The sequence below is a fragment of the Schistocerca cancellata genome, chromosome 3, assembly GCF_023864275.1.
Source record: "Schistocerca cancellata isolate TAMUIC-IGC-003103 chromosome 3, iqSchCanc2.1, whole genome shotgun sequence".
NCBI classification, from domain to species: Eukaryota; Metazoa; Arthropoda; class Insecta; order Orthoptera; family Acrididae; genus Schistocerca; species Schistocerca cancellata.
The window spans coordinates 75,830,708-75,846,863 of record NC_064628.1 but is presented as its reverse complement, the minus strand read 5'-3'; the positions used below and the strand labels follow the sequence as shown (position 1 = coordinate 75,846,863).

At 43.5% G+C, this 16,156-nt stretch overlaps 2 protein-coding genes across 2 annotated transcripts in view; both read right to left on the bottom strand.

Moving 5' to 3' along the window:
* Positions 1 to 5,669: 5,669 nt before the first annotated feature.
* Positions 5,670 to 7,532, bottom strand: LOC126177040 (cuticle protein 38-like). The gene is made up of 2 exons (XM_049924274.1): positions 7,456 to 7,532; positions 5,670 to 6,127 (listed from the first exon to the last, which is right to left on the bottom strand). Exons 1-2 carry the CDS (start codon positions 7,465 to 7,467, stop codon positions 5,753 to 5,755), a joined length of 387 nt encoding a protein of 128 aa, XP_049780231.1. The 5' UTR covers positions 7,468 to 7,532; the 3' UTR covers positions 5,670 to 5,752.
* The window catches only part of LOC126177029 (cuticle protein 38-like), a 55,674-nt gene continuing 45,187 nt past the window's right edge, over positions 5,670 to 16,156 (bottom strand). Inside the window, exon 4 of the mRNA XM_049924260.1 lies at positions 5,670 to 5,743. The gene's annotated coding sequence lies outside the window, so the exon portion shown is untranslated. The remainder of the gene's footprint in view (positions 5,744 to 16,156) is intronic.

The following is a 16,156-nucleotide window of genomic DNA, read 5'->3' as shown; positions in this document are numbered from 1 at the left end:
TCGATAACATTCTTATCCGATTACCCGACAGATTCGCTGCTACGTAATGTTGCACTCGAGAGGTACATTACAGAAAACTTCTCACTCAAAATATGGGCTACGGTTTCATTCCAAAGTGAAATATTGTGTCATTGCTTCCTTTCTAGTATTATTTTGTAATTCACTGCTACGTGGTTGCTTTTCTTGAATCTATATAGGTTTGTTCAAATTCTCCGTTTACCCTATTTTAGAGCCTGTTCGTTCCTCTTTATTTAAATTCTTAACTATGTTAGTCATTATCACAGTACATACAGTAAATAATCGCACATCATCATTCCTCAATACTTCAATACGCACATCTACATACAGTTATTCTTCCTCACTTGAATTCAAGGCTACTCTTCATCACTGTTAAATTTTTATCTTAGTCTTGTCAGCTTCAGGGTATGCTGTGGACATCAACTGATATCGAAAACCCTGTCTCATCTTGAATCCAGGGCATGTCTTCCCATGTGTCTAGCTCTCCTTCAAGTCTTCCTCCTAGTATTGTGATATTTTAACAGTGCACTCCCTTTTACCAACTGGAATTTATTGCGCAGCTCACTGAGGCTTTTTCCACTCTTATTCATATTACTGAGTTCATATTGTTCAGTAATTCATTCTTCTCTTCCTGCTCCTACTAGAGTCTTCCAATACCCCGTCGTTACAAGGTTTTCATTTGACTTTACGCACCGAATTACCCGCTAGATGACCTCATATACTTACATTTACACATAACTTTTTACTCAAAATTTAACAACAGCTGAGTTAAGCAAGGGAATCGTTACGTTTCACTAACAGCAGAAGACGTACCCTGAGGCGTAGCGCCGTATACCGATCCTGCCTTGGAGGCGGTTAAGTGCGAGATGTGTCTCAGAGCTGGATAGTGACAGATGGTGAAACGAGACTGGACGCGCACGTAGTTTATGTATCAGCCGATAGAGGACAATATTGGATAGGGGGACTGTGATTTTAGTTTCGATTGTGCCCACTAGAGTGCACTAAAGTAATAGAATGTTTTTCATATACTGTTCTAGCATTTTCATAAAGTGTTATTATGTCATTTTGTGTACGTAAAATGTTATAAATATGTTTTAGCAGTATGAATAATGCGTGAGTGCGGTTTAAAGTTAATATGAAGATAAATGTTTAACGAGCTGTGTAGTAGGATTTAGTGTGGGAACATTTCGAAGAGGTATGGATATGGACAAGGGGATTTTTGTGAATAGATTTGTAAAGTAAGTTTATGGTAAAGGGAAAGTTAATTCAGGTATAAATAACAATAGTAAATAACTTTATGCATAAGCAAAACTTCAGCATATTAGATAATTACGTCGGTAAAAAGTGCAGTCGTTAGGTTTACTATTTTGCGATTGGTTATTGATGAAAAGCGCGGACTGACGCGGGAGAGTGTTTTTTGCTATTGGCTGTTGAGTAAACTGACCGATGGTAAAGCAATATTCTTCGCGCGCCTTTCTCTGCCGATAGAGATGACTTAGACTATTCTAGAGAGTAGAGTGGGAGCCTAGCCATGAAACAGTTCGGACGTGTGAAGTAGTAGTTCCGATGGAAACGATAAGTTGCCCGATTTAGCAGTGTTTCATACATAAAAAGTGTTGGAAAGTGACAGCATAATTATTTCGATGTGTATGTAGAAATTTCGGAATTTTTAAGTGAATTTCGTGACGAGAAAAGACATATATTCCGTGTGGCGTATTTAGCAGGTCGGAGGCTAAAAACTGTGACTGCATTTGGTACCGACAAACTTAATATTTGGCGAGCTTTCTGAATCAAAAACAATCAGTATTTTTGTAGCTATTACGTTTTGGGGAAATGCAATACCATAAACTTGCTAACGTGAGTGAAAGGGATTGTGAGTGATTGTGTTAAGACTAGCACGGGCTTGGCAGTGATACTTGTTCACCTACGTTTCAGAATATATTAATTGAGGTCAAAATTTCCAACCTTTCATTTCGTGTGAATATTACCTCCCGAAACGTAGATTAGTGACTTAAATTGCAGCCTGGTTCACGTCGAAGTACAGCAGGTTTCGATCTGCTCCCCTACGGATAATATGCTGAGACAATGTTCACAGGTAGGTGCAGGTACGTTGTAAAGGGACAGAAAGAATCGCGCCGCCGCAACCCCTAGCACAGTACATTTTATTCAATTTAAAAATGTGTTAAATTATTTTATTGGCGTAAAATCATTAAAGCATTAAGCATAAATTAGCGGAATGTGTGGAACTACATAGACCAAATTTCAAGCACACTTTAGCATGCACCAATGTGGCTATAGCCGCTTCTGTACCAAGGAATGTGTGGGAATTGAAGTTTGAGCATTGTCACGAGCCTCTTCTGTTGCTAAGTACAACAAAAAAGTTAAGTATAAAGAGAGTGCTAGGGGTTACGTCTTCTGTTATTAGTAAAAAGTAACGATTTCCTTGTTTTAACTCAGCTGTTGTTCAATTTCGAGTAAAACGTTATGTATAAATGTAAGTATCATAGGTCATCGAACGGATGCACAGACCGCACCAGTTTAAGTGTTTAGCTTCCCTCACTCTACCTCCTCCACCCAACCCGTGAATCTCAAAAAGTAAATGAATTTTCAACTTAATACAATACGCTGCGATTAAGAAATGCCATTGTTGAATTATTAAAAGGTCTGCACTCAAAGCAAAGAAAAAAGTGACACTCCACAAATTATTTATCTGAATGAGACAGATATTTGTAGGTATGTACATGCATCGAAAAACAAATGGTTTTATTCCCACAAAAATTGGATGATTTATTCAAGAGAAGGAGCTTCACAAATTGAGATAATGAATAAGTCGTTGGTCCATCTTCAGCCCTTATGCAAGCAGTTATTCGGCTTGGAATTGAATGACAGTGTGCCCATAGAGTTGCGGGACGCCCCTGAGGGTTATCGTGCCAAATTCTGTCCAATTGTAGCTTTAGATTCTCAAAATCACGAGATGGTTAGAGAGACCTGCTCATAACGCCCTAAAAGTTCTCAGTTGGGAAGCGATCCGCCAACCTTTTTGGACACGGTATGGTTCGTCAAGCACGAATACAACAGTAGAAACTCTCGCCGTGTGCGGAAGTGCACTATCTTGCTGAAATGTAAGCCTAGGGTGGCCTGCCACGAAAAGCAACATACGGAGCGTAGAATATTGTCGACGTAACGCTGTCTGTAAAGATGCCGCGGATTACAAACAAAATAGTCCTGCTATGAAATGAAATGGCGCCCCAGACCATCACTCCTGGCTGACGGGCTGTATGGGGACGGCTGTCAGGTTGGTAGCCCACTGCTGTCTGGGACGTCTCGAGACACGGCCTCGTTGGTCATCGGGGCTGAGTTCGAAGCGGGACTCATCACTGAAGACAGTCTAATCCAGCCAATGAGACTCCAAGCCGAATGTGCCCCCACCACTGCGAAAGGGACTGTTGATGTACAGAAGTCGACAGTAGCAGGAGCGATTGGTGCCATGAACACAGCCCCCCAGCATCGAGCAGTCCTTTCGGTCCATGAAGCACCAGTTGCACGTCCGATCGATGATACTGATGAATCTGGGCTCTGAGTGTCCCTCTGATGATTGCTCGGTCGTCACGTTCTGTCGTCTCTCTAGGTCGACTGCTTCCTCTTTGACTGTGTGTTCGGCCATGGGTCCCCCATTCCTACCAACATCGCCGAATAGTGACATCGCTCCTATTCACATGTAGAACGATTTACCACTCCGATTACTCCAATCGGCTGCTCTCTGTCCCACTACACGTTCTCTCTCAACCAGTGATATCTCTGTTTATTGTTCCCGCTCCTGTTTCCGAGACATAGGTACTGTCCAACTGAGTACACGGAATGAATTTTGCAAAGACATTGTGCCCTGATATCGAATCGTCACCTGTTTAGCCGGCCGTAGTGGCCGAGCGGTTGTAGGTGCTACCGTCTGGAACCGCGCGACCGCTACGGTCGCAGGTTCGAATCCTGCCTCGGGCATGGATGTGTGTGCTGTTCCTTAGGTTAGTTAGGATTAAGCAGTTCTAAGTTCTAGGGGACTGATGACCTCAGAAGGCAATTACATCGCTATCATTAAAACTTTCAAGACCAGGTACACTAGAAACTCCGCTACCACCTCTTACTATGGCACCGGTGAACCATCCATTTCCATGGTAGAAGGCGTCGTTTATATCCAAGCTAAAATTAAGAGAACATCCCAGAAAAACACAAGGTCCATCGACGAGGGCGTGGGCTGCAACACTCTTCACTGGAATGCGATTTTTCTTGTCTCCCGATGTTGTTGTAAGTTCAATGTCTTGTAGACTGTTGGGCGGGTACGACGATACCTCCTGTACGGCATGTTGGCGGCGTTCAATGCAGTTGCCTGTGCAGCAGCAACACACAGACTGAGCGTCGCGCGAGCTTATATACTGTGGCAGAACTTTGACCTTAGATAAAGACTGAGTAGATCTAGGTGTGCGCGTCCTAGCTGGCGCGCCGCCAACGCCGAGCTCAGAGCCATTTGATCCATTTTTTTTCTCCTGTTTACTATCACTGCAACCGAGTAGAGAAACTGCACTGCAGCCTCGTAATTCATGCAACGGTTGCCAAAGCTTACAACTGTGCATCTTCCATCGATACCTATATGAATATCAGTTTGTGATCATATTTTATCGATTCTTCTATCGCTTCTTGATGGAACAATCGCCATATTGAGTGTTGAATAACACTTGGGCGTTTTTTGTTCTACTGATTTTTATTTCTATGAACTAGTTTTCAGCTTATTAGGCAATCTTCAGGTAACTACTGGCTATTGTTTACAAGGAGCTTGTATTCTAACGAACCAAACATTCTGGACTAAGATACAACGATCTTACATACGATCTTTAGCTGTGGTATTGTCTTTGGAATAGTCAAACGAGTGTTTTGACTTTTTGTTCTGTAAAACTGTTGTATGTGTAATCTAAATAATTTTTAGTTGTTGTCATACATGGTACTGACAAACCATTAAATGTGATTTATTATGTTAAAGAACGGTTTTACAGAACAAAAAGTCAAAAGACCCGTTTCACAATTCCGAAGACAATACCACAACTAAAGATCGTATGGCAGTGCGTTGTATCTTAGTCCAGAATGTTTGGTTCTTAAGAACACAAGCTCCTTATAAACAATAGCCAATACTTACCTGAAGATAGCCTAATAAGCCGGAAACTTCTTAATACAAATAAAAATCACTAGACCAAAAAAGCACCCAAGTGTTGATCAACCCTCAGTTTGTGATCAATTTGCATAACACCTTCCTGGTGCATCGTTCTTCTAGTTGATTGTAGTTCTTTGATGTGTGATTTCCTAAAATACAAACTTCTTACTTTCATTGCATTGATTCAAATTTAGTGTAAATAGCAAATCAAAAAGAAAATCTGGCAGTCAGTTATCATAACAAATGAGAATCTTTCCTATTAGCCTACCTGTAACGCATTTTTTATATTGCTTACAAATTAAACAATATCAGCTGGAATATACTCTTGTGCATAGTTTTAACACTGAGAATGTAGCGCTGTAGTAAAAATTAAGACATGTATGGCTTAGAAGGGATGCTTCGGAAAGAAATCAGTAGGAATGTTGAATACAAGAATAAGAATCAAAACCTTACATACATTGAAGGATGATTTATTTGGAAAAATTTACAGGTATCGTGACGTCATGAAATCGATAGGAAGTGCAGGAGACAGACATTTCAGCCCAGCAGAGCAGCTTTGGCGTGAAGGTGGGCGGCGGCCGCGAGGGCTCCGGGGGCAGCGTAAGCCACGGGGGCGGCGACGGCGGGGGCGGCCAGCACAGCGGCGCCGTTAATGATGGCGTCGCGGGCCCTCGTCTGGGCGACGGCAGTCAGGTGGGCGGCTTTGTTCACAGCCACGTCAGGGGTGTCCAGCAGGTAGCCGTCAGAGCGGACGGCGATGGGGGCGGGGCCATAGGCGGCGTATCCAGGGTGGACGGGGGCGGCGACCACTGCGGGAGCGGCGTAGGCGGCCGGCGCTACTACTGCAGCGGGGGCGGCACCCAGGTAGCCGGGGGTGGCCACTGCCACTGCCAGGACGGCGCTCAGGACGATCTGGTAACAAAAGTATAATAGATCAATATTTTTGTGTGTTGACGACTTCTTATTGACTTATTGTAGTGGACGTGTTTGTCTTGAAGGCTGTATCTAACCCACTGCTGAATCTAATATGTAACCAACGTTTGCCGTTTTACGAACTCCAGCGTCTCTCTATGATGTGTGATTTCCAGTTAGTTGACATACTAACTTTCATGTCTGCTGTCGACTTTTAACTTAGATACAGTTAAGTAATCTCCGTCATCGCCTTTTCGATTAGAGAGCTACTATTGCGATGACTTGGAGTATATATCACAATGTAATATATTATGTGTTTTTTTCAGTGATTACGTTGTGTGATGTTCTTCTGTTGCTCCTCTGTGAACAGGGACCGTCTGATCAGCTGTAGAACGTAGTAAAGTCAGAAAGACATTTAGTATTTATGTTCTTATTAAATTCCGTTTTCTTTTAATTACGAAAAACTAATTACATTTATGGGTCCGGCTGCTTATCTGGATGGTAACGTGCTTGGCTCTGATGCAAGCGGGCCCGGTTTCGATTCCCTGTCGCGTTGGCGATTTTCTCCTCTCAGGGACAGGTTGTTGTGTTGTCCTTATCATCATTTCATTCTCATCACCGGCGCGCAAGTCTCCCAATTGGGCGTCGAATGAAATAAGACTTGCACTTGTCGGCCGAAATTCCCCGAGTAGGGGTCTGCCGGCGAACGATGCCATACGCTCATTTCACTTATAAATGAGGATCGGGTTTTTCATTTTTGACTAAATGTCCTCCATTGTTGATTTTAGATTTCTCTGGCCAGCAATTCTCCGTTTTACAACACAGTTTTTCTTATCTAGTCGTTCAGTGTAGATTATGGCACATAAATAGGTCGCAAACTCAATTGCCAAATGATTTCAAAATTTCACTATTTCATTCTTCATCACTTCAACATACACTTTCTACAGCTAGTGACACTATTATAAATAGCGCAATTATCGGTTATTAGGCTGACGGATAACACGAAAACTACATCATCTACACAGTAATAGATATGGTACTGTGTTGTGTGAATTTTTCTAGTAAATTCTACTAGCTGCAATCGAATAGCAGCAGACCATATCAATTACGACCGAATAAAATGCCAGCCTAATTTCTCATATACACACACTCTAATATAAATAATATATAATAAACTGAATATTGGTGTATATATGACACAGTATCATAGACTTTTGTGTTCTCTGCTAAATTACTTAGATGCAACTGGTCCACAGACTTTACATCAGTGAGAGAAAGTAGCCTACTTCAAGCAGAAGGTACACACTCTGAAAGCTGTCGGTACCTACCAGGCTGTTCATGTTGGGTGTTTGGCCGCTGCTGTTGCTGCTGCTGAAACGTGTCTCTGCACAGACAGCCGCTGCCTTTTATACATCACCGACTGACACCACAGCACGTGACGTCCGTCAGGACTTGGAGGTCCTCGATGGGCGTGGCCCGTCCAGCGAGTAGCAGCGCTTGTCATGTTTGGCGGTCGGTTCTTAACTATGAGTAAATGTCAGCCAGCTTAGCAGCCTCGTCCTCTATACGATTGTGAGGTGACAATTTCAAAGGCAAGACAGGTAAGCAAGTAGTAATTTTCGAAATTTGTGGTAAGTTCCTATGGGACTAAACTGCTGAGGTCAACGGTCCCTAGGCTTACGCACTACTTAATCTAATTTAAACTAACTTACGCTAAGGTCAACACACACACCCATGTCCGAGGGAGAACTCGAACTTTCAACCGGAGGAGCCACGTTAACCGTGGCAAGGCGTCTAAGACAACGCAGCCACCCCGTGCGGCGAGCAACTAGTAGCTGTCAGTCATACAGTACAGTTTTTCTGCTTAACAGTAATGCAATACAATCGCATTATTATTTACTGTTTATCACCATTTCTAAATTCTGGTTATTACCTGTATTTATTACTGACGTGTCAATATGCAACGTAGAGCATCGAAGTAACGTCATATGTTGCTCGATATGTTGAATTCCAGAGTAAGGTACAAAATTAAATTACAAATAATTCCCATAAGTGTTCCTTGTTTTACTTAAGGAGCCTTCCAAATATCTGTCGTATGTGCAGCCACACCGTCAAGGATACAAGCCTAGTGTGGAAATTTTTACACATCTTCCAATAAACATATAAAAGTACAGAAACCTACGGTAGGCGGGCTGCAACCAGATTAAATTGCTGCCAGTTGTTTCCGTCGTTCTGCTCGCTTTAGTCTGGAATCGCGTGACCGCTGCTGTCGCAGATTCGAATTCTGCCTCGGGCATAGATATGCGTGATTTCCTGCGATTAGTTAGGTTTAAGTTCTACGTTCTAGGAGACTGATGACCTCAGATGCCGAGTCCCATAGTCCTCAGAACAATTTGAACTATTTCTTTCCGTCGTTCATGTTTTCTGATTAATATTTCATCTACTTTAGGATTAGAAGTCTATGAAACCTTCCTTTCTACTTGTGGTGTGCGCACTGTAAGACCTTCGGTACGCACACCATCAGATTATTTGACTTGTCGCTCTAACGAAGTAGGCGAGTGTCAGCAATATGTCTCGTGGTCTTATCGTGGCGTGTTTATCTTCTGCCGTTAGGTCAGACGATAGAAATGCCACTTCCACGCTTAGAGTAGCAGATTGACGGTGACCAACTTCAAACAGAACTTGATTAATTTTCACACACATTTATTAAAATAATAAAAATTACTCAACTTGGTTCTGGATGCTATTTAAAATTGACAATCTGAAGTTCCTTTGATATTGGTACGTTAATCTTATTCTCACGTATATCTCTGATACTTGACAAAGTGTCTATACATTTATCTTCATGGCTATGTACAGGAATATAATAATCTTATTAGGCGCAGACTGAAACTTTACTATAGACTGTTACAGAGAAATGTAGACTAATGCAGACAAATGCAAACTAATGCAGACTGACTAATCGGAGGTATGTACACTCGTTATAATACCTCGAGCGTTCAGGTATCAGTGCGCGAGTGTGATCCGCGACGAGAAAAGGTTCTACGTTAGCAGCCATGGAGGTAAGAATAAGGGGAGATGGGGCTACGTATCCCAGCCGTACTACGTTTTGAAGCCATGGGGGGCGTGGCTCGCTGCCGTGACACTCTGACTAAAACATTGCCAGTGTGCTATAGCGCTGCGTATATTACAGTCGCTAATTGCGCCATATACGCATGTAACGTCATCAGATTGGTTGTTTCAAAGTTTTTGTTTAAAATAAAATCTCGTAAAGGCGAAATTCCGCGTTTCTTCTGATTAAAAAGAGTTTTTAATGTAATATTACGAATAGCTAGCCTTCAATGTAAACGATACAATTTTGTTAATTCAGTAATAAACGTGCATCACAAACTAAATAATAGAAACTGCAAACTAAGTTAGCTATACCCTCCCTCCAAAGCCCCATAAATACATCTTGTTTGTAATACGTACTGGGACACTTCAGTTACGTTACACTACTGGGAAACACTGTTCATTACCACCAATATTTACTGAAATACGGTACATAGAATGGCAAATCTACACAGTGTCCTGTTTAGGCCTATACTTTACGCCAGTTAATGTAGTGTTAGCTTTTAATTTGGTACATGATGAAGACAAAGTGAGTTACTCAACACTACGATTATCGACGATACGTACGTATTATACTGAAACGTGAACTTGAAAACTAAGAATTTAATTCTTTGAATTAACATACCTTTTGCAAATGTTTTGGGTGTGTAGGGAAAACTGATGGTATAGCATTTTCTCGGAGCCTTACTGTTGAAAGGGAAGTTCTGTCTATGTCCTCTTCTCGGAAATGCTGAGAACATATAGTGCTCCATTTAGACGCACGCCAATTCTTCCTCCTCACGGCATTCTCCCACAGAGCTTTCCGACTTTCATTTTTAGGAAATCTAAATTCATACAGGAGAAAAATACGCTATAGTACAAGTACAGATGTAGCACACGTTCATTCGCAATGAAGTTGTAAAATCACACTTAACGAGACAACTTACACATGAAATGTTATTCCCTTCGATTTCGCATCACAATCAGAATGATTCGTACATCCGAACACCACACAAGTCACCATAATAGCGCAAAATCCTTCCAAAAGCGAGCGACAATCCTATGCACACAAGCTTACAGCAGCAATGTTTTGGTCGGATTGAGATGGCTACCCTCGACTTCACATAGCTTCACAGCTGTGACGTCACGGCGTCTCCCTCTATTCTTACCTCCATGTTAGCAGCAATCTCATTGGCAGCGTTACATATTAATACGCGGATCGGCGGAAGCAGAATTTGGTCCGTCTTTATGGCAGCGCCATCTCGTAGTGCGGAGACGGACGAGCGCTGCGCCTGCGCTGTTGTGCTTAGCGGGGCGCGCTCTAGTGGCAAAGTTGTGTACGAGCTGACTACTCGGAACTGTGTACGCAACACTACTGAAAAGTACTTTTCCCTTCTGAGAAAATATAAAATCTCTCAGTGCATGTGCCAAACTCTTAGCGGTTCCCTAATACCATAGTATATGCGCAGCAATGTAAATCAATACCTACAGTTTTGTAGCACCTGAAAATACTTTCAGCATGAACTATATCCATATTAATGCATCATCTTTCACCCATAAATTAAATAAGCACATTTTATTGTGAGAAAACTTACATCTATCATACTCTTCGGGTCTTCTGCAGTTGGATATTCGTAACTATAATTTTTCGTATAGACAAACATATTAATGATGGGGACGATAATGACGATCTCAACTACATATTATTTTTCGGGTTACCGCAGATAGTAATATTTAAATGAATTTCTTACTAGCCTTGATCGACGAGAACAGCACGTAGCTGCAATGTGAATAATACTGCCAGACAGGGTAAACAGAAAAAAGACGAATTTTAGAGGCTAATTCGTTGTCACATTTTTATACTTCACATTCTTTGTCTTGAACATTAAGGTAGGTTGTTTCGAATCAGATCTCAGACGAGCTGAGTGAGACAGAGTGATTTGCAATGTGAGGTATTGGGGAGGGAATTTCTACATAAAACGTCTATTTGTCACCTAGTAATATCCGCGAAAACGTAGGTTTGTACTGTGATGGGAGATACATTTACTTTGTCTGTCGTCTAGGCTACAGGTATCGACAGGAAGCGTAAGATACACATACCCGGTGGATTTGATACTATAAAAATGCTAGAATCCACACACATGAGGCAGTAAACATACAAAATTGTGAGGGTTTCCATGTGCCCAATGACATAGCGAAAGCCATCGTGTTTCTATTGCCTACAAAGAACAAAACTGAAGTACTGAAGTACCACACTCCCACAAATTGCTCATTAATTCAACTATACATTCCACAGTCAATGTCCTAACAGGAATAGAAACTATCTTTCACAGAACAACGTCTTCTACACGCACATAATACGACTTTGTGATTACACAGTATTTCCATTGTTCAAAGATTGGAGAATGGTCACCAGTACTGATAAGAAACATATGTGAAAGGGCAGTTGCCGTCTGCTCTTTGAGACTTCGTTGCTCAAATAGCAAATTTAATTGACCGATTCAGGATGGTAATGGTAAATGGCCAAATCAACCATTTACCAGACTAAACTCTTCCCAGTTCAACTACTGTCACATGAGATGCTCCGACATTTATAGCGCTAGTATTTCAGTAAAGTGTAATGTTGTTTATAAGGGTGAGGAAGCTACCCAGGACGACTAGGCTGATAGTGCGCAAAGTCTGGCTGTTAGCTGGAGGGATACTGTACACTCCAGACAGCCTAGTGCCGAATTCCACGAACACTTTACTCCTACGCAGCTCTCTGGTTTTTCCTGCAGCATGCGAGTGTGTGTGTATGTATGCGTGTATGTGTGTGTGTGTGTGTGTGTGTGTGTGTGTGTGTGTGTGTGTGTGTGTGTCCACCGATTTTGAGCCGTTTCTTGTAATGTCAGCGCACGCTTTGCCCACCGCTAGATGCTAACGCATTTATTTATTTATTTTTGAACACGATTGTTGTAGTCCAACGATGTACTGTTTGCTGTTATTCGGTTTTCAATGAGATATATATCTTCCTATTGTGTTCACTAACAGCTGTAGGGTGGAGTTACCGTATTCCTTCCAAGGTACCGTTACTATCAGTTTAAGTACAGGTCACGAACCTCTCCTACAGGTAGGAAAAGAAATCCGCTTTGCCTGAGCAAGGAATAAATTATTTAACAATCTTAGTTGCGTATGTATTATTTTCACTTACACAGTGTTTTCACCAGTAGGCACCACCTAATCATATCAGTTCCGTCTCCTCCCACACTCGCTCTGCTGGAGCTTAGGCGACCGATCACAGGAGTTCATGATAGTACGTCGTCTCAGGGAGCGTAGCAACAGTAGTTTAGTTAGCGAGAGTAGTTCAATTCATCCTACCATGTTCTTCCTGTAGCAGTATTACCTCAAAGCCGATTCGCGCACCAACGGGTCCGGTAGCTCGAATAACTAATGACGAGGTACTGAGTCGATCTGAGGAGAAAACAAATTAATAGCATAAAGTGACTAAAAGAAGGAATAGGTTGAAAAGAGAGATTATACGTTATAGGGTATTGTAAGTTTGGTAATGGAGGGAAGTATGGGGGTGGGGTTGAGAGGGAGGTAAAAATTGTAGAGAGAGCCCAAAGCTTAATTACAACGAACAAGCTCATATTAGGTTGTCGCTCTTCCTTCGTTTCAGCGTAAACCTTTCTTTTTCTCTACTCTACGGTTGCAAGGTCACGACTGTTGTCTTGAGGACCTGTGTTTAAAGACGGCTTGGGTGAGACCAAGGTAGAAATTTCGCACCAGCACACACAATTATTTAGAAAATTTATGCACAAGTGGATAATGAAGGGATCGGAAACACAGCACGGCACGATGGAAAGTCCGAGTGTAGGCAATAACAGCGACCAGAAACGCACAATCACGATTTCTGTTGACTTGTTGCGTTTTTCCATATCAGAGACTTTAATCATCAATAATATGGACTCCTTTACTATTTTCAATAGTCTGACAACGTTGAGATAACTTTTCGATCCCGCAACGATAGAAATCACGCGGTTTTTGAGGCGAAGAACTCGTCATGTTCGAAGCCCATTTTCATCCGGAAAGGAAGTTCCTTGAAGGCTGTTCGATTGAGAGCGGAAAAGGTGCAAATCTGAGAGCGCAAGGTCAGGTGAATAAGGTGGGTGTATAATGATTTCACAGCTCAATTCCTGTGTCGTGTTTTTTTTTTGTCATTCTAGACGAATGATGGAGAGCGTTATCGTGGAGAAGAATAAGGCAGTGTTCGTGGTTGTTATTGCAAGGCGTCTCAGTTCTTGCCGATGTCAGCAGCGTTGGTTGTACATCGGGGAAGCAATGCGTAGTGCACCACACCGTCGTTGTTCCACCGGATGGGTAACACTATCATTTGTAAATGCGCACAGGTCTTTGTAATTGGACTTGCTGCTTTGTTTGGGCTCAACCATTCCTTTGTTCTTTTGTGTTAGCATAAAGACGCCATTTCTCGTCACCGGTAATGGTACTGAATAGGAATGGTCGGTGTTGTTTACGAGCAAACTGATGGCGCGCAAGCAGAGATGCACAATGGCCACCCGCTGATTTGGGTGGTTTTGCCTTAGAAGATCGGTACCCACATACCTGTCTTTTGAACCTTCACTATTGCATGCAACTGTCGCACGATTGTAAAATGATGCCAGTTCATCACATTTGCCAGTTCTTGAGTACAGCCGGCCGCGGTGGCCGAGCGGTTCTAGGCGCTCTAGTCCGGAACAGTGCGACTGCTACAGTCGCAGGTTCGAATCCTGCCTCGGGCATGGATGTGTGTGATGTCCTTAGGTTTGTTAGGTTTAAGTAGTAAGTAGTTCTAAGTTCCAGGGGACTGATGACCTCAGATATTAAGTCCCATAGTGCTCAAAGCCATTTGAACCATTTTTTTCTCGAGTACACTGACGTAGTTCTAAGTTCTAGGGGACTGATGACCTCAGATGTTAAGTCCCATAGTGCTCAAAGCCATTTGAACCATTCTTTTTCTCGAGTACACTGACGTAGTTCTAAGTTCTAGGGGACTGATGACCTCAGATGTTAAGTCCCATAGTGCTCAGAGCCATTTGAACGATTTTTTTTTCTCGAGTACACTGACGTAGTTCTAAGTTCTAGGGGACTGATGACCTCAGATGTTAAGTCCCAAAGTGCTCAGAGCCATTTGAACCATTTTTTTTCTCGACTACACTGACGTTAATCATAGTGGATTAATGTGTTTAAACTATCTTCATCAAACACCGAAGGCCTTCCTGAACATGGAGAGTCTGTAATGTCAAAAATAATCCTTCATAAAACGAGGAAACCATTAATCTTGCCATACTCTGTCCAACGGCGTTATTCAAACATCGGCGCACATATTTCTAGCTGCCTACGCTGCTGTCACCCTTTTATTGAACTCAAACGGAAGAATGTGACGGAACCATTCCGAATCCTCCACTTGTCATTCGATTTTTTAGTGTCCACAGCTCCACTCACTCTCTCCAAATGACAATATGTAAACGCGAATTGCAACAGTGAACTGCAAATACAAAAGGACAATCGATAAATAAACATATAGGAATCGGAATACCAACATACAGACTTATGCATGAACCTAATATCGCTGGGTGCACGGATCGGGCTGGGGGGGGGGGGGTTGGGAGGGGCGGCAAGCGCCGCCCAGCAATGAAGGAGGTGGCGATCGAGGCAGTCACCTACCCTACAGCAGACGCCGACGCCACCTCCGCCGCCTCCGCCACCTCCGCCATCACCACTGTCGTCTGCGCCGTCGCTACCGTAGCAGCCAGCGATGACACCATTACCGCCGGCACCACCGCAACTTCCACGAAACAACAGGCTAGTACCAACAGCCAATATTCGAAGGCATGCTGGCTATAGTTTCCTTACTGCACTGATCTAAGCGCTGGTCTCCCACGGCACTGAGCTGAATTTTTCTGTGGGCTCAGGTTATGCCAAAGTAGACCAACACATCGTACAGTTGAAAGATTGAAACGCTCGTCTAGACTCAAAAATTCAACTCCCTGAATCAGCAGGAAGTGAGCCGTGAAATACACTTGGACAATATGGACCAAGAAACGCTATCTACTGTCTCAGACGTTGCGAGTTATGACGACACAACACTTGACGATATCGGCAGAGATCTTGTCAATCGGTTTACTGAAGTAACTGATCATCAACCAACGCAAGAAGCAGTTCTTTTAGATTCACAAGAGAAAATGGAAAAAAGAACACATTGACACCGGTGTGTCAGACCCACCATACTTGCTCCGGACACTGCGAGAGGGCTGTACAAGCAATGATCACACGCACGGCACAGCGGACACACCAGGAACCGCGGTGTTGGCCGTCGAATGGCGCTAGCTGCGCAGCATTTGTGCACCGCCGCCGTCAGTGTCAGCCAGTTTGCCGTGGCATACGGAGCTCCATCGCAGTCTTTAACACTGGTAGCATGCCGCGACAGCGTGGACGTGAACCGTATGTGCAGTTGACGGACTTTGAGCGAGGGCGTATAGTGGGCATGCGGGAGGCCGGGTGGACGTACCGCCGAATTGCTCAACACGTGGGGCGTGAGGTCTCCACGGTACATCGATGTTGTCGCCAGTCGTCGGCGGAAGGTGCACGTGCCCGTCGACCTGGGACCGGACCGCAGCGAAGCACGGATGCACCCCAAGACCGTAGGATCCTACGCAGTGCCGTAGGGGACCGCACCGCCACTTCCCAGCAAATTAGGGACACTGTTGCTCCTGGGGTATCGGCGAGGACCATTCGCAACCGTCTCCATGAAGCGGGGCTACGGTCCCGCACACCGTTGGGCCGTCTTCCGCTCACGCCCCAACATCGTGCAGCCCGCCTCCAGTGGTGTCGCGACAGGCGTGAATGGAGGGACGAATGGAATGGTTCAAATGGCTCTGAGCACTATGGGACTCAACTGCT